Source organism: Ooceraea biroi, chromosome 8 (genome assembly GCF_003672135.1).
Source record: "Ooceraea biroi isolate clonal line C1 chromosome 8, Obir_v5.4, whole genome shotgun sequence".
NCBI classification, from domain to species: domain Eukaryota; kingdom Metazoa; phylum Arthropoda; class Insecta; order Hymenoptera; family Formicidae; genus Ooceraea; species Ooceraea biroi.
Window position 1 is genome coordinate 12,292,468 of NC_039513.1, and position 27,471 is coordinate 12,319,938.

The window sequence follows — 27,471 nt, forward strand, 5'->3', positions numbered from 1 at the left end:
CACGAGCGAGAATAAATTTTCGAGAAGCAGTAAGAGTACATACTCTGCTCGCAATTATATAAATTTAATTGAAAAGTCGCGACCGACTTGACTCCCGTATGTACTTGCCTTTGAATCAACGTTTGCACAGCGGGCCTCGTTTGAGGCGGTTCAAGATGACTGAAGGAAAAGACCATCAACGAATCTCGCGAGATACGCGACTATTTTGCAGCTTCGGCGAGGAGGATGAGGGAAAGAGGGGAAGACCATGTGAATAGGTATGAGTTTGGCTAATTAATTAGGTGTTTCTCGATCAATCCATCGAAGAAGACGTCGCTCGTACGGCGAAATTGATTACTTAGTGCCGCCTGATAGGAGAACTACCGTAAGTTTCATCGAGGATCAATCCTGCTTCACTTACGATTTGAACTGTAATAAACTGTGCCGCTCTTGTTTGAGTTCCATCGGAATCGATCTGTTTCAGCATTCCTCTCCGTCTATTTCTCTCTCTCTCTCTCGCTCGTTCGTAAGTCGCAGCTCTCATGTCGCGAACTCTAATTGTAAGTTATTCCGTGTAACTTCGAGATCTCAGCGCCGGCTGCTTCAATTGCTCATGCTGAACGCGCGATCTTCGAAACTATTTGTAGTCGTCTAAACTTGAAGAGATCTCGTCTCATCGTACGTAAGACAGCCCATGACGTTCCTCCAGAACGTAAGTTACGATAAATCGCAAATTTGAGATCATCGAGAATATATTGAAAAACACATTACGATCAGCTGACAGAGCCCCAGTCTTCCTGCGACTTTAATAAAATTATTCCAATTGCGTAAAATTACGAACGATATTGAGGTATCGGACTCACGAGACGGCCACACTTTATCCTTTTAAGCCCGTGAGATCGGCCGAGATATCCGGCGCATCGATCGTCAAGCGGCAAAGAGCCGGGTTTTAAGCGTCGAAGATTTTCGCAAAAGTAAAGCTCAGCGGCAGACGGTCGGTTCGTCGGAATCCATGAATTTTCGAGAAGCGGAGAATCGTGGGATTTTCGCAGTGGAGGGAAGACGACGACGACGATGACTTCCCGGGATATTGAATTCGCGATCGCGTGAATCATTTTTATCACGGCGACGATGCGATCGCCGCTGGATCGTTCCCCCTCATCAAATATTCAATCGAAGTTTACAAAACGCCAGACCGCCGAATGAATCTCATTATGTCGCCGTGGACGAATATTTGCCTTCGAGAGGAGCACTCGGCAGCGGCGACTCGGAAGTCAACTCGACATTGTCTCCGCTGGAAACCGCGAGAATATCTCTCTTGTTAAGTTCCCGTTTTGTTTAAGTTTTCCGCCGGGAAGACTATTTATCTTTTCATAATGGAAAAGAGTAATTGACAAAATTCCTATTACCGTGGCGCTCGTGCATCGAACTGGCGATATCGAAGAGAGATGAAAAATTGGAAATAGTAAAAAAGAAAATCAGATATTAACTGTAAAAGCCTTCTGCATATGGAACTTGCAAATCAAGTCTAGGCAGATGACAGAATATCGTTTGCAGAATTTTACAATAATCTATAATTCGCGCTCGATCTATCGTGCCGTCAAGAATTCCGCTCGAAACGATCGCGCGCGTAAAGAGCTGTTATGTAAAATCGCAGGCGAACGATACCGCATTTTGAAGACTCGGAATATAATATAAACGTGATGATCAGTCACGTTGATTGCAAGATAATGGAATCGTTGTCCGCTCGTCTTTTTTACGGGACTGTTCCTTTGTTCATGCTCGTTAAATCGCGCTTTTGGGCGGAGGTGGTAATTTCCCGCGGCCGGGTTACGAACCGGGTCATTATGCAACCCCGAGGCTTCGCAGGTACGACCTTTTGTACCGCGTGGAAAACGCACGAAAGCCTCGACGTGGAGCCGAGCGTCGCGGGCGGCAAACAATTCCGAGTCCGAGACAACGAGTCTCGCACTAAGATTATGTACCGAGCCAGCTTTACGAGGGCGAATTACGAGTCGAGTACCTCCTTGCATCACCTCCTGCTGCTCCACCGAAATTCGTTGACTTGAGGATTAAGCAGCCGCTTCTTCCTCTCTTACGCTTTGCAATTTGGCCGACAATTTGTTTCGTATCGTGACGTTGATGGGTATATGATCGTTAATCTGGCGGGCTCTCCGTGTCAGACTGCCCTGCCCACTCTGCCTCCTCACTTCGATCGCGAGTATTTACAGGCCGGAGGGCTCGGAAATTGTTTCGAGTTTCGAGGGCAACATTTATCTCGAAGCACGAAAAACCGCACGGATGAAGAGAAACGCGAAAGGAATTTGGGACTGCAGTCGATTATTGTCTGTTCACAACTGGACGTAAAAATGATGCTGGAAGAAATTAACGCGGTGAAGTCGGTACTTTTTACTTGCCGCGTTTCCGTTGTGAGCAATCGCCACGCGATGATGAACGAGACACAACTTGCCTCATTTCTCGTGTGTGACGTAATGTCTCTTAATGATGTACTTAACGACACAAAGCTCTCTATGAAAACGCGACGCAAAACGCATTTGTGCAGAATCGCGGAACTAATACTGACGAAATAAATCTCGCAGAATGCATCAGTCGTGAATCACTGATAACCGATCGCAACGCATTCTTAATATTCCGAATGGCTGGAAAATGGATTAACGATTGATGAATGGCTCGACAATGTCAATCTCCCTTACGATGTGACAATTTTCACTATCGGATGAAATATTCAGAAATATATGTCGATATTACAACGAAATTTACATCTGCTGGCACCAACGGGGAACAGAAAAGTCGCAAATACGCTTCTCCAGAAGATGACACATCAATAAAAATCTATTTTGCACATTTCATCGTGTTTCAGTTATCAACGTTATAGCGGGACATACCCGAGTGCCGATACAATCGAAAATATTGCATCACAAAATAAAATAAAAATCGCAACGTGAAATATATTACACAAATATCCGACACGTCACTTAAATCTCACGACGCGGCCTTAAATATTCGAGATTCTTTGTGTTGGTATTTCCGCATTTACGTTACTCCATTTTCCACGGAGTTAATACCATCAAGCGTCAAGTGAGAGCAATTACTTTCGGAAAAGCGCGAATATTTCGAGCCGAGCTGTCGTGCGCGCTTGCGCGTTATTCGAAATATAATTCAACGTCTGCCGACCGGTGTTATGAAATTACCATCCGGATCTAACAACTGTGCCGTAACTAATTCGTTATCATGAAAATCCTCGAGCCCTGTGACCCCGTTCGCGTCGTTGGCGATATCCCACCGGCCTCGTGAATCCAGCCAGGAATACGGACGGAAGTGGATTCCGCGCGAACAAGGACTCACGGGCGATCGCGTTGCCCGGAAGTCGGCCAAACCCCAGAAACTCGTCCCTGGGAAGACATCGTGAAGTTTCTGGCGAACAATGTTCGCGCGCAGCCCTTCCCGCAATTCTTCGTTAAACGTTTCGCGAACGCGCGCGCGAAATATTACGGGAATTTAACGCCGCCGTAAAACGGAATGGTGTCGACATGAAATAAATGATTTATTCGCACGTGTGACGCTCTGCGGACGTATAAATATTCCGGAATTCAATCTTTCAAGAGCGAGCGTGAACAGTACGTTCGAAACGTGACGCAATTGGCGTTATATCATGACTCAAACGCTATTTGTACGTATAGAAATAGATTGTTTTTATTCAAGATGCGTTTCCCCGATATCGATACAACATTGGATCGATTAATCAATGCGCGTATAAACTACATTCGTAATTGCAATTTGAGGATCATCCTCGTTACGATTGCTTGAGTTTTTGGCTGGTACGTCATCAGAGGTGGTTTTCGGCTGGGAAAGAAGCAGCAATTGAGCATCTCCGTGTTCACTAGATTCGATTTCCGGCTGTGCTGTGTACACGTGTATACGTGTATGCGCGTGTGTGCATGTGGAACGGAAGCTTAAGGTCTCGCTCGATTTTTCTCACTTACGGCGAATGATCGCGCTTGTTTCCAGGCGCAGCTTGTTATCGTTAAGAGCTGTCCGACGAGGAAGCGGACCGGATCGCGATGGAGCATGAAGAACTCGCGATGCTACTCATAGCTGCTACTCGTTTCCGCGCGTTTCCTCTTGTTGCTCACGAGCGTAACGATCCGCGATTCGTCGCGCGTTCGCGCGGATGGAGCGTAACGAGTGGCCAGACGGGGATTCGCAGCTCGAGCGATCTAAGGTGGCGAGTAATATCGCTGGTAAAGTGCGTAATGAAACGGGGAGGGACGAGTTTATCTTGGACGGCTGTGAATAATGTCGACACGTGTGACAAGAGATAGAACCGCCGCTTCATCCGCTTTCTCTCCCACGCCTCTCTCTCTCTCTCTCTAAAACGCAGTGTGTTAAACGTGCGTATCTACATTATTGTAGGGTGTAATCCATCTTGGTAATCTGTTCAATAACATTCTTGCTCCGGAGGATGCGTTACATGCGCCCACGATCCGCCGAGCGTAATTTGCTACGCGGATTACCGTAACGTGCTATCATTCGCCGGAAAAAAAGCAAGACGGATCAGTTCCCGGAGACATCATTCGTTTCGAACGTCGTGCACGAGGATAATCGGTATCATTACAGATCCATGAATAATCGATTATGCAGAAGGCCGCCCGCTACCTTATTAAGTCGGCTCGCCACGCTTACAACACGCGGCCGCGTTATTTCCGTCGACGTTTCACTCACACGCGAGACGGGTATTACGGTATGAGCACGAGAAGAGCACGTTAAAAACGCGAACAAACTGACAGACAAATCTGACGGCGTAATTATCAGTAACGAGTTATCGGTACCGCAACATTTTTATCTCTTGCAAAAAAAGATATTTGAATCCTCGCGATAACGAGAGGCAAACGCAAGGAGAAACATCCTCGTGGCATTTTCCACTGGATGCACCACGAGGATGATTCTCCTTCGCTCATCTCGACTTCAGCGACACGTTAGAGTTGAGGTCGAGGTCGTGCGGGAGTTACAGGCGACGTGAATCACATGTGACGCGAATTACAAAACGTTGCGCGGTGCCGGCAAACGTCACCGTAAGTTCTGCTATCGCTCGTATACTTGATTTCAATTTAGTTACGGAAGAGACGCGCGCGCAGCGTGTACGGGAACGCAGTAAATTCCTTTTCAGAAGACCCCAGTCACCGGGACTTGGTTAAGGGTGAAAAGTGGGACAGATTACTTCCTCGAGCTTTTCGGTCGCTCTCCGTTACAACGACAGCGATGTCGGCCTCGCCTTCGATGGCCTTCGATACCGAGCGTAATTTTTCTTCGAGTTCTGCCATTCCTCCGCGGCAAGTTTACGCACGGCAAGGGGCACGTTTACCGCGACTGGTCCTCGAACTCTGAATTACGACATCCCTGATGGGCCATCAACAATGCTTTCAGGACTGTCAAGAGTCGAAACGTCGACTGCGAGCAGAAGGATTGTTGTAACTATTTGTATCCAAGAAGTACATTTAAGTATTTAGTTTTTTGTATGTTAATTTAGATCAGCATGTCTGACATAGAAATTGTGTTTAAGATGTGAAATCGTCCCAGGAATCGTCGTACATTTTACGCTCGTTAGATTAGTTGAGCTTTCCTGATGCTAATTAGAGACGCTTTCATCGATAACTCCATCCACGTGAATCTGCGACGCGAGTTTCCGCAATCCGGTAGCACATGGAAAATGCGTTCCCTCATTTCCCGCGAACCTTTACGTAGTCGTCGCTTTTATCGTGAACCCGCATTCGCCTGCATTTTAACAATATATTCGCGGGACAGTCGTGAATCTTTTCTCTCGTGGATCCTCATAATGGTCTCTTTCTGTACGGAGTGCAAGGAGGAAGCGGGTCCTCCGATAAAAGATTTCCCGTCTCCTTCCACCAGCCGGTAGACCACCCCCTGGTCTACCGCGTCCCCGCCGTCTTGTTCCCCTTCACCTATTTCACTCTGCCGGCCCGCCTTCGCCTCCTCTTCGCGTCCTCCTCGCACCCTCCGCTGCCACGGATTTACGTCGCCAATAAATCACAAAGAATATTCTCGGCCACCCTGAAGGTACCCCACATGGTAATTCACCGTCTCCCCTTCTGTCTCAGAACAGACTTTGCGAGCCACGACCGAAAGTTGCCTAAAACACCGTGCATCCTCGCAGATTGCACGCGACGCAATATATAACACACATGTAAGTGCGAATTAATTGTAATCGAAAATTAAAACTCAAACGATACGTCAACAAATTTACGTGGTAACGATAGCTGAACGAAGTAGAGCGAGTCACAATTCTACGATTGGCCGGACGATTTTAATTTTCAGTTTTTCATTCGCGCATTCAGCGCACGAACAACAGCGCGGAAGTTCAGCGCGACGAAGGCGAAGTGAGCTCAACCGCGCTAGCGCGATGATGTTAAAATATTATCCGGCACACATACGGGAGCAATGGAGCGCGGAGAACAACGAAACTGCTTAAATGGATAAAACGAAATTGTTTCCCGGGTCTTGTGTTAACTCGGAGTTCGCGCACACCCCCGCACGCCAACAAAGCTTCGTGCTACGGGATAATGCTCACGTATAGCGGCACACCACTACCATCACCGCCACCAGCAGCGCCAGCACCACCATCCCGACAGGGTGGTTGGTTGGTACCTTTCTACGGTGGCCACCGCGGTCGAGTGATTACATCTATTTTAATAACGGCCATTTCGCAGCTCCGCGGACGTGCTCCAGATAGCCCGAGGGCAAATGGAGAGAGAGAGAGAGAAAAAAAAATTAGGATCTCCAGCGGGCACGGATGACGGCACAATTACTCTCCCGCGAAAGCCGTGAAAGAAAGTCCATTTTCCTACTCGCGGGAATCGTATCTTCGGACTTCCGGAAGTCGATGCGCTTCATAAGCCTGTGGAACGTTTTTAATCGGGACTTTGGGATCGCGATCTTCGGTGGCCCGTACAAATGTTTTCCAGGAACGCGCTCTCTCCTCTTTTTTCAGACCCTTTCCTCGCTTTACTTCTTGTAAAAATTTTATAACAAGCTCATAAAAGTCGCTGACTCCGAGAATGATGCGTGACACGATAAACTCGTGGGCGGATGTCTTTTATTCGTTAGAAATTGAAATTCGTTGGAATATTTAGTGAGCTGTTGCAGCGCGAAACAAAAATGCGAGCTTAACGGTCTGACAAGGGTTGAATTGGTTCGATGAACTGGAGACGGATTTGTCTACGAATGCCTACCGAATTATTACTGCTACCGATCTATTACTGCAGCGATATTCTCGATATATTCTATATATTGCACGATGATTCTTATACTTAGCAGCCTTAGTGGATTTATCTTTAGCAGCGCACGTTCATGTCTCACTGTAATCTGTCAGTCAAATCCCGCGATTTTACGTTAAATTTAGCTTCCAATGATAAAGAAGATTTCAAAATGTGCATAATTAATTTTGCTATTCTGGAAATAAAGTAATTATTCGGGAAAATGAGTCGAGATAGTTATAATAGATACGTAATAACCATAATAATACACATGCCGGAAAAGAGAGGGTTTTTTAAAAAAGCCCGACCGCCGTAGCAAGAACCGTCGCGCACTAATGAGTTAATCAGCCACTAATGAACCAAGAGTCCAAGAGCGGCGTGTCCCTTTAATGTTCGCCGCGAGCGGTCGCGATCAATGACGTAACAATCCCACGATAACTCCTCCCCCCGGCATTTAATCGTCCGTAACAGGCACGACTTATGGCGCGTGACACAACGCCGGTAATGAAAAATGACAAGCCGCGCAGCCGCATGTAGAGCGATTCACGCGCGGCCGCCCTTTTTCGCGGCTGGCAAAAACGGAGGAAGAGCAGCAAAAAAGACGGAAGACGGCGAGCGGCTGCAAACGGACCAGCGGAATGTCATGAGACCAGCGCTCGCCGTGCTGATGGTTCCCATCGACGAGCGAACAAGATCATCGACACCATTACCATCGTCATTATCATCATTATCATCATCACTCGAAAGGCATGCATAGTGTTTGCGAGGCTGGTCGGTTTGGTCTACGTGCGGTACCACTTCGACGACCATACTTGGACCCGGCGTGATCGAGGAGTCATCCTCTGAACGCAAGAAGGAAAGAGAGAAGACGAGAAAAAAGGAGCTTCAAGTGGCACGTCTATGCGTCTGAGCGCCAGGCAGGGCCGGCTGTGTCTCTTCATGGTCGTGGGTGTACCACGAAGAAGGTACAAGCTTATACGTGAGAGGCCGCTACGTGTTCGACGTGTCCGCTAATTTTTCCGTAACGACGACGAGTTACGATGACGCGCGTTGACCTCGCGCGTTTTACTGCCCGAGCGGGTCGTCGTCTTCGTCGTCGTCGTCCTCCAAACCGCGTTGATGAGCGGGTTTCGAACGGCGGCCTTTGCCGTTCCGTTCGTCACACGTTGACGTGTATGTACTATGTATCGGCACGAGCAAGTTTAATCGCCGGTTGCCGAGAGCGAGCCGTAACGATCCGCTGTAAATCATCCCACCGTCGGCGGAAACGGCGACGCGGGTCGCCGTTCCGCGATCCCTGACCTTCCACCTGCGCCGACACGAGGTCTGCCGCGTAATTCGTGTCGCGTGGGACGAGCATTCTCGCTTTGCCGAACGAAAACGCTTTATCATGGCCTACAGCTCGTGGACGGCACGCGTATAATGAGGAATTAAGGGTGGAGTTTGGTAAATTAACCCTGCTGCGGTAAGCACTCTCCTTGCAGTTGCCTTGCAGATATGTGTTGGTCATCATTTGGATGCAACGTCAGCACAAACGGACTCGGTTGATGTGAAAACGGGATCAATAAGATATTTTATCATTTCTACGATTGAAAGCTGTCATTCCGTGGAGAATGCAGATGTCAAACTTGGATAATATTGTAAGATCTGGAAAGATAGTCGAAACTGACAGTTCGTATAGAGGATCGGAATGAAAACAAGTTGATCGCAACAGTAGGAGTATTGGCCGTACAGCCTAAGACCTAGGCGTGTGAACCAGGGATCCCGGAGAGTTCGAGTTCAAATCTAAGGCAGTCTCCTAGTTATTTTTCGCCTCTTACAATTCAGAAGTGGGATACAATCCGCTACCCCTCGAAGACAGTTGAGATTTATCCGCTATCCCTCGGAGAGGAGGGAGTTGAGAAGCAGCTGGCCGGTAGTAAAGCCTGAACATGGAGGTCGGGACGGACTCAGAGGAGTGAACCAACATGGAGGTTGGGAAGGACTCAGAGGAGTGAACCAACATGGAGATTGGGAGGACTCAGAGGAGTGAACCAACATGGAGATTGGGAAGGACTCAGAGTAGTGAACCAACATGGAGGTTGGGAAGGACTCAGAGGAGTGAACCAACATGGAGGTTGGGAAGGACTCAGAGGAGTGAACCAAAAATGGATGTTGGGAGGGACTCAGAAGAGTGAACCAAAAATGGAGGTTGAGAGGGACTCAAGTGGAGTGAACCGACGATTTGGTGACATTCGGGGACAAATGTAATGTTAGGCTGGCCGAGCTGTAAGATCTGGAAAGATAGTCGAGACTGACAGGTCGTATAGAGAATCAGAATGAAAACAAGTTGATCACAATAGTAGGAGTATTGGCCGTACAGCCTAAGACCTAGGCGTGTGAACCAGGGATCCCGGAGAGTTCGAGTTCAAATCTAAGGCAGTCTCCTAGTTATTTTTCGCCTCTTACAATTCAGAAGTGGATAAATCCGCTACCTCGAAGACAGTTGAGATTCATCCGCTATCCTCGGAGAGGAGGGAGTGAGAAGCAGCCGGCGGTAGTGAAGCCTGAACATGGAGGTCGGGACGGACTCAGAGGAGTGAACCAACATGGAGATTGGGAAGGACTCAGAGGAGTGAACCAACATGGAGGTTGGGAGGGACTCAGAGGAGTGACCAACATGGAGGTTGGGAGGACTCAGAGGAGTGAACCAACATGGAGGTTGGGAGGGACTCAGAGGAGTGAACCAACATGGAGGTTGGGAGGACTCAGAGGAGTGAACCAACATGGAGGTTGGGAAGGACTCAGAGGAGCAAAAATGGATGTTGGGAGGGACTCAGAAGAGTGAACCAAAAATGGAGGTTGAGAGGGACTCAAGTGAAGTGAACCGACGATTTGGAGACATTCGGGGACAAATGTAATGTCAGGCTGGCCGAGCTGTAAGATCTGGAAAGATAGTCGAGACTGACAGGTCGTATAGAGAATCAGAATGAAAACAAGTTGATCACAATAGTAGGAGTATTGGCCGTACAGCCTAAGACCTAGGCGTGTGAACCAGGGATCCCGGAGAGTTCGAGTTCAAATCTAAGGCAGTCTCCTAGTTATTTTTCGCCTCTTACAATTCAGAAGTGGGATAAAATCCGCTACTCCTCGAAGACAGTTGAGATTCATCCGCTATCCCTCGGAGAGGAGGGAGTTGAGAAGCAGCCGGCCGGTAGTGAAGCCTGAACATGGAGGTCGGGACGGACTCAGAGGAGTGAACCAACATGGAGATTGGGAAGGACTCAGAGGAGTGAACCAACATGGAGGTTGGGAGGGACTCAGAGGAGTGCACCAACATGGAGGTTGGGAGGGACTCAGAGGAGTGAACCAACATGGAGATTGGGAAGGACTCAGAGGAGTGAACCAACATGGAGGTTGGGAGGGACTCAGAGGAGTGAACCAACATGGAGGTTGGGAAGGACTCAGAGGAGTGAACCAACATGGAGGTTGGGAAGGACTCAGAGGAGTGAACCAAAAATGGATGTTGGGAGGGACTCAGAAGAGTGAACCAAAAATGGAGGTTGAGAGGGACTCAAGTGGAGTGAACCGACGATTTGGTGACATTCGGGGACAAATGTAATGTCAGGCTGGCCGAGCTGTAAGATCTGGAAAGATAGTCGAGACTGACAGGTCGTATAGAGGATCGGAATGAAAACAAGTTGATCACAACAGTAGGAGTATTGGCCGTACAGCCTAAGACCTAGGCGTGTGAACCAGGGATCCCGGAGAGTTCGAGTTCAAATCTAAGGCAGTCTCCTAGTTATTTTTCGCCTCTTACAATATAATCCTTGACGCGGATCGGTATTAACTCGAAATCGCACCAGGACGCGAAGTTCCGTTAATCATTCAATGTGTTCTCTAGAAGCGCGCGGGCCGCCCGGGATGGAAGATGATTTCTCAATCAGCTGCGGTGACAAACGGATTGCGAGAGCCCGGTTTTACTATTTCGCCAATTATGCCGGAAACAAACGAACGGCATCACACACGTTCGCGTTCTGTTTGCTTATTATAATGTATGTAAATCCCGAGTGAGTGCCGCCAGCGGCGCGTTCTAATAAAATATTTGCCTAACGGTGCCACGGTCCTTGGACTCGCCTGCGAAAGTGGCCGAAGCGATTGCGACGCAACGAAACGCATGAGATGAAGGAGAAAACGGCCGGCGCCGTGGTAGCCATTTCCGCTCGACGGCGATGGACGCTGATGGAACTTTCGACTTACCGCGACCTGCGAAAGTCGGCCGAGGCCCTTGAATTAATCAGGCGATCGCGAACTCACCGTCTTTTTTAATCGAGGTGAAATTAAATCGAACGAGATTGCAGCAGGTGCGGAATGGACGAGCGAACGCTGGCGCAACATTGTACAATATGTAACACGTTGCATTAATAATGTATGTACACAATATATTGATATCGATAATGCTTGTTTGTGCTATTTCAACACATTCAATATTTAAAACAGACGATATGCATGACGCGGCGAGACGTCGCTCTCGGTGGTCGAACAAAAATATCATTCGCAGAAAATTTTGTTTTCTAAAAAGAGAAAAATCCCGCTTGCAGGATTGTCGACGCGTTCTCGATTCGTACTCGGGTCGCGTATCCGCCTATTAATAGACGTTTGTCTCACGCTCGAAGATTCTCGCTCGGCGGCTTGCTCGCTCGCGCACGAGCGTGCACGCCGATAACGTGCGATTACAAATGCACTCGTAACGAGGCAATTTACGGGACGGCGATAACGAGTCGCCGCGATCGGTTAACCTGTTTCGCCATTAGCTGGCCGGACGTCTGCCGCATTGTTGCACAATCTGTTTCAGCTCGCGTGCTCTCGCGCGATCGGATCTTGCCGATGATTGATGACAGAAATGGATCTTTTCTTTTCTTCATTCCTCTTCCGTTCGCTGATGCACAAACTCCCGCGGAACATTCATCAGTCTGGTGATCTCGTGTTTAGCTAACTTGTCTCGTTACAAAATGTCATTTTCACGGCGAAAACGCCGGGATGGAATCTGCTGCGTTATCCGACCGCCATAAATATCGCGGATCCGTCTAAGTTACCGGATTAATACCGCGGTACCGATAACGAGAGATTATCGCCGATAAAACTCGGGGCGAGTAGCGCAATTAGCAGACGACCCGGGGAAGCTCGAGATTATTGCTACGTAATTCCGGGGGAAGAGGAATGCGGGAACGTCGGAAAAGTCGACGGATCCAGATCGCAAATTGCTGAAAGTGGGCGACCTTCCGCGAAGCCGCCCGAACTTTCATCCCCCGTGACCCCGCGCCGGCCCGTTTCTTCCGTCGTCTCTCCCTCCCGCGACCTCTCATTAGCTCGTAATTAACGGCGGTTTATTTTTGCGGTAAGACGCCGCTTCCTTGATTCCGGTCGGCCCGAAGTTTCCACGGCTGCTGGCTTCTAATTGCGACTACGAAATTAGGATAAAGAGAGCGGGAGAGGAAGGGGAAGGAGAGAGAGAGAAAGAGGGCTGAATCCCCTGGTGGCTTGCGGCCACGAGAATAATGTCCGAACTGTCCGAGTTCTAACTGAAGTGTAATCTAATCGACGTGCACGAACTTATGTCGCCTGATTGCTCGACTCGGCTCGACAAATCCGCGCGGACGCAATCGCGCTTAACGAGATTCTTCGTGTGATCTTTCGTCACCTATCACGCTTTGATCCCTCGAAATTGAGAATCAACGAAGTAGCAGCGTGATAAGCACAACGAACGCTTGTGTGCCAGCGTATCGCGGATTATCGACGATAAAATCTTGTTCAAATTTAACTTGGGAAGAACCCGAGGACTTAACGTTAACGATAAAGTCGCAAGGCAACGCTTTTCGCGTCGCTGGTTTACCACGCAACGCAACATCGACGCGACGCGCAACGGTCGCAGATGTATTATGACATTTATCGCATAGTCAGCTGATCTCGGTTGCATTTTACGTCCTGCGTGACTAACACAAGTGCACGAGTTACTTTTCACGCACGATTCGCGTTCGTGTGCGATGCGCGACCTCGCGCTCGACAATGCGTCGCTTTGTGCAACGGCAATGGCGCGGTGCACAACGAACGCGGTTCCTTGGGAGACACAATGTAAAATTACATTTCTACAGGCGATTCTTTCTTTTTTTTCTGTCCGAGCGCAACAAACGTCTGGCCTTTCAGTCCATTCGGACGTTGCGCGTCGCGCAACACGTACAAGCTTTCGCGCAACCATGATGAATCCAATAAATAAAAAGGAAAAGTAACCGTAGAACGCGAGACTGTAAGAGGTTTGTAAAGCGCAGCAGTAAAGCTCGATTTAAGAGCATCTCTCGAAATTCTCGAAATTGTGTGAAACTGTCGTTTCGCGAAGTACGAAAACGTACAAATTTCGGATTAGTAGCCTCCTTAAAGAGAAACACGTTGAATCTCGCGACACACGAGTGATCCGCCTCGGCTCAGCGATTTAACACGCTCGAAACAGAGCGAACGTGACGAATCATAGAATTCGGCGTGACTGATCGCGATTTCCGCGGTCGCAGATTCGCGTTCAAACCACCGGCGCGGTTCCGATGACGGTTAGCGTGACGCTAGCTAATGCAACCAAATCCGCGAAATGATGGTTAATTAAGACAAATCACCGGGCGTCAACTTCCGCGTGTTGCGACGAGCGACGATTTTCGGCGTGGCCGCGTGCGGAGAGAGTAATACTGATTAATGTCATGTCACAGGACGCGACGATACACGGGTGATTAACGATCGATCGGCGGAAGGAGACAAATTTAATTGGCAGCCCGAACCGGCCCGGTAACCGAAACGAGACGAGATAGGAGATGAGAGACGAGACGCAATGTGTACACGCGAGATGTGGACCAAACGGCATCCCGCGGTAACTGCGGCTTGCTTCGAACGGTGATACGCGTCCCGTGAGAAGTCCCTGACCTCGATATTAATTAACTATAAATTATCATTTTTATCGGTGTCGAACACTGACACGCAAGCCGGCCAGGCTAATTTTTCGAGCCCGTCAAAAATTGTAACGAACATTCGATGCCTGCCCGGTCCGTCGTTGATTGAAACATCGCTGCGTAACGAGCGGAGATCCGAGCGGAGATTCGAGAGCGTGTCGCTCGAGAAACGGTTTCGAAACGAGAGAGGAGAAAGCGCGTGCACGCTTCGCTGTACAGGCTCGCGTGTTTCCCGGAGATTTATCCGCGTGAAGACGTCGGAGCTTGTCGCGTCGCGATGCGTGACGACAATTTAGCAGATGCAGAGACACACTGTCACACGGAATATCCGATTGAATTCTAATTGAACGCGGCCTCGCTCCGATTTCGTCGGAAGCTCGCTGGGTGTTTCGTCACGAGATGAATTACGCCGTTCCACGTAGCACGGTGGTAAATCGCCGGACAACGGTCCGATTTATTCGCGATCGATCATCCGCATTACGATGAATCACGATCCGACGATAAATTTGCGCGTACGTCTTATCGCCGGTATGTCTTAATGAAGGCACAAAGTCCGGCACGGCGTGACTCGTCGACCAAACTATTTTCCGCGGACGCGTATTTTCGTAATGTGCTCGTGAAGACATTGCGATAGAGAACGATCGTTAAGACGCTCCGGCGTGCGTCTGAATTTTCAACGACGCGCCGTAAAAGTTTAAAATTCGTCAAAAGTGTGTTTATTAATTAATTAATTATTAAAATGGCGTTTATTATTAAATTAAATTATAGTAAAGATGATGTAAGGGGTCGGGTACGCTCCCCGGAAAAGCGCCTTTCAAACCCCAAGGGAAAGAAATAAAGACACATACATACATATTAAATTGAATTATTATGAAATGAGATATTTGTTAATATCATTAAGATACTAAAGCATCCATCGTGATGCAGGGTCGTTGATGGAAAAACGCGAACTCGTCCAATAAAGGCGAAATAAAAAAACATTCAAGTAAGCACATAAAGTAGTGAATCAATAAAATTTTGGATTATAACGCTCCGCTTGAGTTTACGACTGAAACATAATGCACAATTTATGCGGAGGTTGTATGTAGGGATTGCGCGTCGAAAAGCGTACGCGTTTGCACGCGGTGAACGCGAGAAATGCACTTTTTCTCGCGACGCTTTTGCATAAAACACCACGACGAATGGCGAACGCAGTTTGCGCCGTAACAATAACGTCGTCATATCCGTGTTTACGCGAGCGTAAACAACTTGCTATAACTTGCAGAATATCCATTAAAAGAAAAAAAAGTAACAAGAAACAGGAAAGAAAAAGATGGGGAGGAAAGAGAGAGGGAGAGAACAGACAGCGCGTTCTCCAATAAATGAAACATTTCGTGTCTCTGCGTTTAATAAAGAAACACTACAAGTCCGCCCTCCCCTTTCCCGCCACCTTACCCTCTTATATCTCGCATGTCTCGTATGTTTTCTTAACGCAATCCATTTGCCGGGACTATGTCAAATGCCGGACGAAGCGGAGGGAAAGAATAATGTACATTTCGGTAAATATTTGCACGGCAGTGTTTTAGCGAACAATCTCTCCCCCGTTATTTTTCGCTTCCTCCTTCTCTCCTCCTCTCTGTCGAGTGTGTGTGTGCGTACACGTCGCATATGTATTAGTCACACGCGGAATATTTGTTAGTTGGCACGACGATAAGGTCGCATTCCATCGCGCTGAGCCGCGGAGGTGCGTATCAGCATTCCGGACACTTGAAAAGATAGCGCTTATCTAGCAGGGGGGCGAAGGTGCGATCTCGAGAGAGAGAGAGAGAGAGAGAGAGAGAGAAAGTAATAAAAATTCGCACACCCACATATACGCACGCATGCAGAAAAATATGCGCTCCTGCGCGCACATGCGAGAAAAATCTCGGGTTGGTCGTATGACAGGATAAAACAAAGAGGATAAAGAGAAAGAGTGAAAAACAGAGAGAGGGAGTTTGGTCGAGCGGATAAAGTAATTGGATGAGCGTATTTTCCGCGGTGAACCCGCGACACTCTCGCGGAACATCTCGCTTAAGCGTTTCCGGACGTGGCACACACAATTTGCCGCTCATGCGCGCAATAAATTTGCGAGTGATACTCTTCGGGCGACGGAATATTCCTCTCCGCTTTTGCTCTCGTATTTCGTGATTTCCAACGTGGTGGCTATCGCCAGCTAGACGTACCTGTATAAATTCGCCGATAAATATCAATTTGGCAGCGCGGCGCGGATTAACGTCATCCGGACGGTTTCCGCGACGATGAAGCGCACCAGGAGGCGGATTCGCGAAGCGGAGCGCTTCGCGGCGCGTGGCATCGCAACGTGCGACAGCGGCTGTTTGCTCGTAACCACGTTGGCGCGAAGTCAAATATCGCTAACGCAATCAAGCGAGTTAAACGATTTCCCGAAAGTTGCCGAGAGAGCGAGAGAGACAGAGTGGGTGTGTTATTGACCCGGAACTCGCTCCAAAGTTCCACGCGAAACTTGGAAGAGCCCGGAATAACGATACACCGCGCGGCCACTTCGGCACGCCGAGTTACGGCGAGTTGCTCGCCGCGATCGCTCTACTGCTCATTTCTATATTAAACACTCCACGGTCAAGATGCATTCCCCCAGGTATCCCCTCGTATCGATATTACGCGAGAGAGCGAAGCGAGATACATTTAGCGCCGAGCCGTTCAATCGTCATTGATCGCAACATTACGTAAACACATATTTCAATTAATCCACTAATAAGCACAATTCGCATCAATAACATCGAGAGATATCGCCTGTCGGTGTTCGTTGCACGAGCCACTCGCGAAATTCCGATACGATGCAGCGCGACCCGGTTTATTAAATTAAAGAAAAAGAAAAAGAAAGAGGAGAGAACTCATCATTAGTCGAGCGCGAGTGCGGACGGCTGCGGATGTCGCGTTGATTAATTGAACGGCTGCGCTTTCGAGTACCGCGTGGCTGCAGAAGTATTCCGCGGCGGATCGCGAGGAGAGTTGCTCGGCTTCCGGTTAAGTTATTACGAGTTTTAGTTTGCCTCCCCCGTTTCGCCGGGCGGGGGGAGGAGGTCGCTAAGATAGTCGCTAACGATGCTGAACTCGCATAAATCTCGGCTTGACAAAGCAATCGACGTGCGTTTTATGCGGCGCTGGGGTCTCGTTTTTCTTCTAGCGTTGTATTCTTACGGCGTGTATACCCCGCGCGGCGCTTTATCGACTTCGAAACGAGTTGTCATTGTTCGCGCCCTTATATCGAAGGGGCGAGAGAGCCGCGCGATCCGCGACGCATCCCCGTGTAGTTCGCAAAGTTCGCCGATAACGTCGAAAATTCCGTAGACGGCATCGCCCGCGGCTTCCTCGGAAAACATCTCTAATTAAATTAACAGAGTAGAATATTCTGTTTCTCGTCGGCAAGCGACTTTCGATGTCAGCGCGCATGAAACTTCGTGATTACTCATTCGCGAAGTCTCGTGCGCTCCGCTCGAGTTGCTCGTGCGGAGTCGAGCAACAAACGTTGTTCCCGATACGAGATTACATCTCTACACAACGTTATTCCCGAAGAAACGTTTGCTCTCTCCGTGAACTCGCGCATCTTCCTATCCCAAGAGCTCGTCTTCTCCCCTTCAATTTATGAGTTCGCGGCGCGAACTCGCGTCTGACGTCTCGATTTGCGATCCACGTCAAGGTTCGAGCGACGCTGGCTAATCTCGAATCGCGTCTCTCTGGATCTGCTCCTTCTCTTTCCTCGTCTTCTTACTTTTCTTCCTCTTGTTGTTTGTGTCGCGCGTCAACGAGCGTCTGTACCGAGACATGTCGCGACGTTAATTCCCGATCAATTTCAATTACGCGCGACGGGCACGTTGATCGGGCGAAACCGTCGTACGTGCGCGAGCCGCCGTGATCGAGCAGACACGGTAATTACAGAGGAAAATGTCTCGCTCAAGGGAGAAAAAGGAAGAGAGAGAGAGAGAGAGAAAGACTAACGCTCTCCGACAATCCGCCATGTACGATAATGCCGCATCAGCGGCTGCTTTCGATCTGATAATCACCGTTTCATAGCGCATCTCGCTCGTCAAAATTAATAACTAACATCCGGCGCGCGCGCGCAGCGCACCGCAAAATAAAAATAGACAAGCTAGACGGGAGAAATACGATTCCAGGAGGGAAGGATGGAATGCCAGGAGGGTGACATTAATTCAACAGGTTCTATCTCTCACCTGTCCAGCCAGCGATCCGCGTACTCAGCGTGGCTCTCTCGTCGTTCTGCCAGCCACCATCGTCGCCGTCGTTCCGTCCCGATTCTTTTCCCTCGCCCACCTGCTCCCGATCGGCTCGCGTCGACTCGCCGAACGACGTGCCTGGAATAAATCATTGGATCGTATTACGATTTGCTTTTTCCAGCTTCCGTCACTCGGCTTCCCCGAGTTATCGCGAGTTTCCGCGGTGCGGCTGCGGCCCGCCGCGGCTTAATTAAACGTCCGCTCGACGAGCGCTCGAGTTTTCTTTTGATTCACGTTCCGATATCGGTGAACACCTGGTTTTATGTATGATGTATAATGTAATGCATGTGTTGGAGTCTCGCATTGATCGCACATCTCCCGAGAATTCGCATAACATATAGGGCAGATCGAAGGGACGTGGCCTGCGCGAGGTGCGGCCCACGTGGACTGCATTTCCGCCCCGAACGAGATCGAGATTTATCGGAAAGCCCACGTGGTGAAGAATTAATGCGGCGACTCCCCCTCGACTCGCTCCTGCTTTATTCCTCGCGGTCCCTCGTATTTTTTTAGTCTGCCCAAGCGTACGTGCATTCGATCGCCGTGCAATGATTTAACGTCGTTGCGCAAGCGATTCCGTGATAGCGACGACCGGTGGTCGTCGCGAGCGTAATGTCTCGGCTGCCAATTGATCGCAACTGGAAACACGCCGCCGCGGCGAGCGTGGGATATTAATCTCGACAGTGCAGCGCGGGTAGCTTTATTACTTGGATACTTTGTCGCCGCGTCGTAGAGAAAAATGCGCACGGGATCGTGGAGGAAATAACTCGATCCGCTTTGAAGCGCGGACCTGCCCGAGCGCGCGAACGGAAAAGTTGTGCAGCTTCTATAAACGCGACGCTACCTGTACGCAGAGATAAACGAGAATTTCTGCGAGGAGCGACGACGACAAATTCTAATAAATTCTCAAGTCCGGAATCTCATAAGTTTTATTTCGCCAATTTTTTTTCAAAGTTCTCAAAGTTCGGAATTCTCGCCGATTCGCCGACTCGTGAGCCGCATCTCTTACACACCAGTCTGCGATTCGCGATTTGTATTCCTGCGTGATACAGATGGCCGACGCGAGGTTTGACTCAGTCAAGAAGCTGTTATCGAGGATGCACCAAAAATTCCATTCGGATGAACGAGAGCACGGTCTTATCGCGTTCCTAAGAATGCACGTATAACTGCCGGCACGTGTGATCCGCGTGTAATTCATCGTCGATGCGTCACGACGCTCAAATAAGAGTATGGCTCTTCGTTGCTAATGGAATCGCGGAGACTGACGTTCGAATGGCGATCGATGATATTTTATTTCGATGATTCAGCCGCCGTGGAATTCGCCGGTCACGGGGTGGCGAGACGATACATTAAGCTATACGCATACGTGCACGAGCATCAAGCATTAAGTACGAGAGGGAGAGAGAAAGAGAAAAATGCTCGTCGTCTGTCAGCACATTTATTTATTGGATAATCGAAGACGCAATCGCGCGACGTTTCTACGCGAGTTCTCAGTGGTGCTTGACATCGCCTATGCTCGGCGGAAATGGATCCTGGAAGCTTGCAGTGCGGAAGGAAACATCGCATAAACGTAACTTTCAAGCTCGCACGCGTAATAATGCACGTTGAGAAATAGCACAAACGTAAAATTTCGGTTTCGACTTCAAAACGGACGATTCCGATCGAAGCACTTTACACTTTTCTCCCGGAAACATCTCGATATGCTTTATCGATCTGAAAATCTAACATTGCGCACTCGCAATGGACTGAATATTTCCGTGATAAAAGTCAGATCGATGTAATAAATGCATTGAGCTTATTATAGTAAATTTTATTATTATAATTTATACGTTTTCCCTCTCTGTAGCTTTTCTCACCAATAGATTTGAATATATTCTCCGAAGGATGAAATATCGTGTACGCACATGTTACGAACCTGAAACTGCTGCAACGCAAAGTGATGACACTCTTCCAGAAAAGCATCAGTATCGCGAGCAAGATCGTCCTACATCGCGACGTCTACGGCGTAGTTGATAGTCATAAATCCCGGCAATTTCGTAACGCAACGATTCAGAGCGCTGCGATAACGTCTCGCGGCAAGGGGATGCAGCGGTTGGATGCAACGGCGGTCGCGCGTTCTCGCGTTTCGGTGACGCGGCATTCACACCTCGAAAGAATGCGAGGTCGAAAAGAGATTGTTATCCGCGAGCAAGAGTTATTCGTGCAAAGGTGAGATCGATCTCGCCGAGAGTCAGCTGAGCAAAGATTGACATCACCGCCGCGTGCCGGCGCGCTGATTCACACGCGCGCGCCTAGGAAGAAAGTGCTCGACTTGATAGCGAAATGGATTCGAGTAGCCCGGGCTGATCCCCGTCAATTAAAATGCCAGTCTCTGTCTCTTTATTCCTGTCTCTCTCTTTCTTTCTCTGCCGGCGGATTAGGCTCGGCTTTAAGCGTGCGAGAGCACGGCTCCGCGCGTATTTGCATAGCCGATTAGCACGACCGCGCGTGGGCGATCGGCGAGGAGAAGATGAGATGCGCCGAGTCAGTGGATTTTGGCGCCGACGATTGTTTACAGATGCCGAAGCGGGAAAGGCTACGGAATCGCGAACCGAACGACCTACGCTTCCGTGGAGTTCCACATTCGATCACGTCGGTACGTGATCTCGAACGTGTAACTGCGAATTTTCCGCTGCCGCGAGTCGACCGTCGTCAACTTTGCATCCGCGAAACTTTCGTCGGTTTATTTTACACCGACGTTTACCGTCTCGCTGCAACGCGCCGCTACAATTGTCCCGACGACAATATTTTGAACGAGCCTCGGTTGCTCGGTGCAACTACGCAAATACGGCGCAGCGCGCGATATTAAATGCAAATTAAACGCTCATGACGCGATAATAGTTCGAGGAAAGTCATCGCGGACATGCACTCGGCTCGGCTCGGCTCGAGCAAATAATCGGCGTCGTCGCCGCTCATCGTGATTTACGATTAATTCGTGCAAATGTATCATTGCGCACGATGCAACCGCGTGTGCAGCCGCCAAGATCCGCGTTGAGGATCGGTCGGACGTCGCTCGCGCGATTTCGAATCCGCCGAGCGGTATAATGAACGCGACGGTTCTCCGGGACAAGCAGAGGCACGTGGGCTCGTGATAAATAATTCGCGCCGATAAATTTCAGCGTCGTTAGAGGCTGCCGCGCGGCAACGGTTTCCAGATACTCGCCGCGGTCTTGGCACGGGCGCAAATTTGAAGTATCGCACCTTAAATCATCCTCCGCAGCTATCGCAATGAAGCGATACCGTTGGAACGACGCAATTCCGGCGAGATGTTCCGTACCGTGCAGCTTCCGTAAAAATTCAGCATGCGGCGTTCCATGACGAGAATGTCACAGAATTCCTCGGAACGATTAATATTGTTACACTCACGAGGCACTCTCGTGCCTTTGGAACAGATTCATTCGCTCGCGAGTGCGCTATTCTCGAATCGCCGTTGCAAAGCGTTCGTTTTAGAAGCGTTCGATTCCGAGCACTCAACGCGTACGCGCGCGCGATGTGAAAGGAGAGAGAGAGAGAGAATTAGGACGACAGATTTAATTTCGTGTTTCCAGCATTGCTCGGCTCGGATTAATTCGCCCACGCGATACGCAGCGATGATAAGTGCCCTCCGCTACGTTTTCATTCTCTCTTTTTTTGTAATTTTTTATTTTCTTTTTTGTGCCGAGTCGCCTCTTTTTTTTACCCGGGTATTAAATGGAAATTCAATTCCCTGTTCTTTACAGGTGCAATTAATCGGGGGGAGAGATAACACGGTTCCGTGACGTTCCCATATTTTTGAACCGCGGACGCCTCCGCGTTTTCAACTCTGGAACGACGGGGGATAACCACGATTACACTAAAATATTGCTTACAATCGGACTCCACTCGCGCGAGCGTATTTTCAAGCATCCGAATACACGGATTAAGGGCAATCTGGATTATCGGTGCAACCAATAAACGTACTATCGATTATCGGCGTTCTGTATTTACAAGCGTTCCGGCCGTATTACCACGTTTAAAATGTGGCATTATAACATAATAGTAGAGACTACTTTTTTCCGCGATTTTTCCAGAGGCAACGTGCAGTGAAAGACAGTACTGCAGTTTATCATTTCGTCGTAGATCTTTGGCATATCTGTCAAATCCCCGGCGTAACGCGTACGTGAGATATAAAACACGGATTTTCGAAAAATGTAGAACATTTCTCGCGGGCGCATTTGTACTCGCAAATACATTGTGCGCGTATCATGTTCTAGTGGCGTTAGTAAAATAAGAATACCCGGCCAGATTTCCTTGCCAATATTTGTTGGAACTTATTAAAACAGCCCGAAGCGTACACGTGAAATTTAATAATAAAGCCACGAACAGAAACCTCGCATGATCTCGCCAATTAAATATAATAAATAATATTACATATAATTTATTTATTCGTTGATATAATAGTTAATGCGAATCACGCTGGTAAAACCATCCGATTAAGCGGAAAAACGTATTATTATTAGTTCGGCGTGTGGTTTTCGCGTCGAACAATTACATTTATATAAGACACACACACAAACACACAGAGGAGTGCGTTCGATTGCATCGCGACGTATCTCGTGTCTGTTGAATCCCGTTCAATTCGCCGACTGCGTATTACATTGTGCACGGCGGAAACGACGTTTCCATCTGCGTCGTGCAATGGGCCAATGGGTCAACTGGCCAGCAGAAATAGCCGATGGCAGTCGCTCGCTCTCGGCTTCGGTTTCTCGTTTTCGAGAATTCCGCGGATCCATCGAAGGCCGCCGCGCCGCCTCTAATTCCGCGCAATAATCTCGACACGGGACGAGCCGGCGCGATTTGCTCGGGTCACGTTCAAGTAGTCTCGCCGCCTGTAAATCAGAGCGATTAGCTTCGCGGCCGGCTACTGGTTGATCGTGTGCACGCGAAACACGTTTTATCGCCCGTGCAATCTGGCTAGAACTCACGAGCTCCGAGAACGCTCGCGATTCGATTCCGCGGCCGGCTTCGAATCGTATCGCGTGCTCGAAATTCCTCGAGTTTCGCGAGGAACGTGCGCTTCCCGTCGTCCCTCGACGTCGTTACCGAGGAGGGACCGTGTCAAGGCTGTGCCACGGTAACAGATATTTTCGCGAAGAATCGATCCCGCCGCCTCGAGGCGGCACGGACTCGCGCAGGTGCACGTTCCGGAACGTGCCGAATCTATCGGCGAGAATTTTTCTCCGGGAGCTGCAAAGGAAGATAAATGCGAAACGCGCGTCGCTCGTTTCGATTTTAATTGAGATTATCGTCTCATTGACGCGGTTTCAGACCCTGCGATTCCAAATTGTCGTTATTCGCAAGGAAGAAACGTTCGGCGGATCGCGTTACCGCGCCCGACGAAGTCGTCGCGTCGGAAATATTTATATCGCGTGCGATTCCCAATTTCGTCTCGGGGCAAATGGGCTTCCACGGAACACGCTCGTGTGAGCGATGGTTGTCCCCGTTCTATTTTAATCGCGCCAACCTGTTCGATCGGCGTCCGCCGCTCGCTCGCTCGCTCGCGGTCGCGCGCCACCGCCGCCTCGAGCGATCTAGTTCTGTCTCTCGCCCCTGCTCCTCCCTCCCGTAAATTGACTCTTAAACAAGAAAAAAGGAGGAAGACTCGTCCTGAATCATCGATATCGCGCGACTCATCGACCAGTCTCGCAATTACTGGTGAAATAACGCTCCGCGCAGGAAGACCGCCCGCGGCAGCTCTCACGAATCGACCGAAATAAAAACCGTTCACGACACGAATCGGCTTACGCCGGCGCTCTATTTATATCAGTGATGGAAGCTACCTGTTCGATCGGAACGTCGTCTTCGTCATCGTCGTTGTCGGTAGCTAATACCGCGAGCTTAATAGCATCCGAGCGTCCCAAGCGTCAACGGTAATTCGACGGCTCTCCTACGGGATAGAGGAACAGCAGGAAGCAAGATGAAAGCGATAAATCATCTGAGTGTCATCTGAGTGGCGGCTTCATCCTCTCATCTCGATCCACACAAAGAGAGACAGAAAGACAAAAAAAGAGAGGGAAACAGAAAGAAAAAGAGCATCGAATTCTCATATTGAAATAAAGACGTCGGGTATGCGTAAAGGCGACACGATAAATAAATAAGCGCACGTCCGTGTGCGCGTTGGAGAACAAGTCCGCCGTCCTCGTCGTTCATAAATCAACTTATCGCAAGCCGGCTTCCGCCGTCGCAAGCGGGCTGCCGCTCGCGCGAGCAGCGTTTTCATAGTGTCGCGTGTGTGGGTGCTCGTGCATTATCGGTGATTGAGCGATGGGTGCCGCGATCGCGGTCGCATTCCGCTTCGCACGCGCCGCTCGCGCGCGATCCTCGATCGCCGAGGGCGATGAATGAATGAACGCGCGCGAGTGCGTCGTGTGCGTAAGGATGAATGAACGCGGACGCCCAAGAGGCGAGAGGAGCGGCGCGGGGGGGAGGAAGATTGTGCGTATTTCGGCGAGTGCGTCACGCGACTCGGCAACGCGCGCGGAATGCGCGATATGCATCGCCCGCAGAAACCGAGTCCGCGATCGCGCAATCCGCTCGCGATCCGTTTTAAGCCCCGCGAATTTAAATTGGCACGCGCCTCGCGTAAATTCTGGCGAAACGGCTGGCTGTTCGGCTCGCGCGAGCTCGATTAAGCTGAAACGGCACTGCGTTCCTTCCGCTCGCGCGGGAGAATCGATAATGATGGATCACGCGGCGCATTCGATTAGCTATCAGGTGATGTACATCACGGGCTCTTAAGCGCGCAGATACGATCGCGGTAAATTTGCAGAATGTGTAGCTACGCGTACAGCATCGATAATGGAGGAATAGACTGCCGCACGTTACAATTCTGTTTCTTGATGGACGATAACTTGCGAATATGACTTATCGAAACGGCGCGATGGTTGTGATGGCTGCCCTTTATCGCAAGCTGGACTGCAAGCGCGCGGTGAATGAACAATGCACGTTCCCGTGAGGATTTTTACGTAACCATGGAAACTCGTGGAAAAGTGATACTCGAGAAGACGCGTTTTTATCATGACACAATTGTGTCTTGAAAATATCTGTCGCGCTGCACGTATAAAAAATGCATAATATATTCAATAGAATGGAAATAAATTCCTGAAAAGGAACTTGATATAAATATCGCAGACGACGAAATTGATCACGCTCGAAATCAGATTCAGTGAACTTCTAATAAATTAAGACATACGTCTCGTTCCATACGCGAGCACTGTAACAATGTATGCTGTGCCGTAACTATTTTACATTGGCGGCGGCATCTCGCTGTGGAAAATCCCGTGCTCCTTTCCAGCCAATCCCTTTTTATCGTCCCGGAATCCCCTGGTACCATCGAAATTCGCATTCTGCAAACCTGTAACCCTCCTGTAACCCCCTGAAACTCACTCCGTAGAAAAGTGTGCATAGAATAGCGCTACATTCGTGAAACAGCACGATCGTTTCTCGCGCGCTTTACTCGCTTGCTCCCCCTCTCCTCCTCTGCTCGTTTTTCCGTTTGCCAAGAGCTGCCTGTCTCCCTTACGCCGCCGCTCTCCTTTTATTTTCATTTGCACGTAGCTAAACCGAATTACCCCGGGAACGAGCGTCGTGAAAACGACGCGCACGTCGCGAACGCGTATAATCAACGGGGACGTGGTAAATTTGAAGGGGTTGAATTTTCAAAAGGGCCACCCCGGGCAAGCTCGCCTCCGTCACGATTAAATCCACCCTCGTCTAATTGGCGAACCGTACTTTATCGCCCCCCGTGAAGTCGCGTAACTTTCGTCCCGGAAGCCACTATCCCCTCTTCGGTTTTGATACCCTCGAAAAATATTTATCGAATTCTGCCGAACACCGAACAATCCCGGCAAATGATAAGCCACCCCATCACGTGCGGATTTTCTCGAACCGATCTCTTCTCTCGGAGAATCGCGGTTATTCTCACGTGACCAGGGTGTCGCCAGAGGACCACTGGTCGGCTTGGGATCGATCCGGTGGTCCTTTGTGCAATCGGCCGGGGGGGGGGGGGGCAACAGCGGATCACAATATAGCCGATTGGTAAACAACGGTCGATCGAGCCGCGCGGAAAATTAACAAAAAAAGGAAACGAATGCCGAGGTTGGTGTTACATGCATACGTCCGGATGCCCTCGGAGATGGATCTCGGTGATGCAGCAACGTGTGCGGTGCACGCGCGATGTCAAGTTCGATGCGCGCGATATTTTGATGTTTACGGAATGGATGGACTACGCGCCGAGTGGACACCGGACAGTTCATCGGTTAAAAACAAGCGAGAAACAAACGACGCGCGGATTGCGCGAGCAAGCTTGTTCCGCTTTCTGGCACCAGCAAGTTCGGCATTGATCAATGGATACCACGTCGCTATTTGCGCTGGACGCGTGCTAGCTTTGTGGCTCGTTCTGCATGGGGAATCGCTCTGCGCCGGTGGTCTCCGGAAAAATTTATAACAATTTATAATCAGGGTGTTTCACAAGCGAGCGAGCAATTGCCATATCGAGAAACTCCCGAGGGCGAGCGGGAGCGAGACTGTCCTCTCGAGGAGGATTTTGCGACTTTGCCACGCGTTCCGTACAGCCTGCTCTTAATCAAGCTGACTGGCGTGAGGAACGGCGCGACTTGACAGCGTAATACCGCGCATAAATTGCGACTTACGCAGTCCCACGAGCGTGCACGCGTCCGCGCGCGGAAATGAATTAAGTCGCGTGCGCGCGAGGGCGAGGGCGATTAAACGTGGTAACCGAGTTGCGCAAAAATCGATCGGGGCTGAAGAAGTCCCGGGGAAATTCGCTCTCGCGAATCACGATCGCGCCAACGCTGCGAGGCGCGGTGCTCGCCTAAATTAATAGCGCCGGGGTCGTAGTAAAAATTCATGACGCGACTGCTCGCGGAA

At 49.6% G+C, this 27,471-nt stretch overlaps 1 protein-coding gene across 4 annotated transcripts in view; it reads right to left on the reverse strand.

The window, feature by feature from the left end:
* Positions 1-27,471, reverse strand: part of LOC105276363 (cysteine-rich motor neuron 1 protein) — a 263,409-nt gene that overhangs the window by 81,953 nt on the left and 153,985 nt on the right. For all 4 annotated transcript variants that reach the window (XM_011333904.3, XM_011333905.3, XM_011333902.3 and 1 more), the window contains one exon: positions 18,466-18,606. In XM_011333904.3, the coding sequence (XP_011332206.1) occupies positions 18,466-18,606 (141 nt within the window). The remainder of the gene's footprint in view (positions 1-18,465; positions 18,607-27,471) is intronic.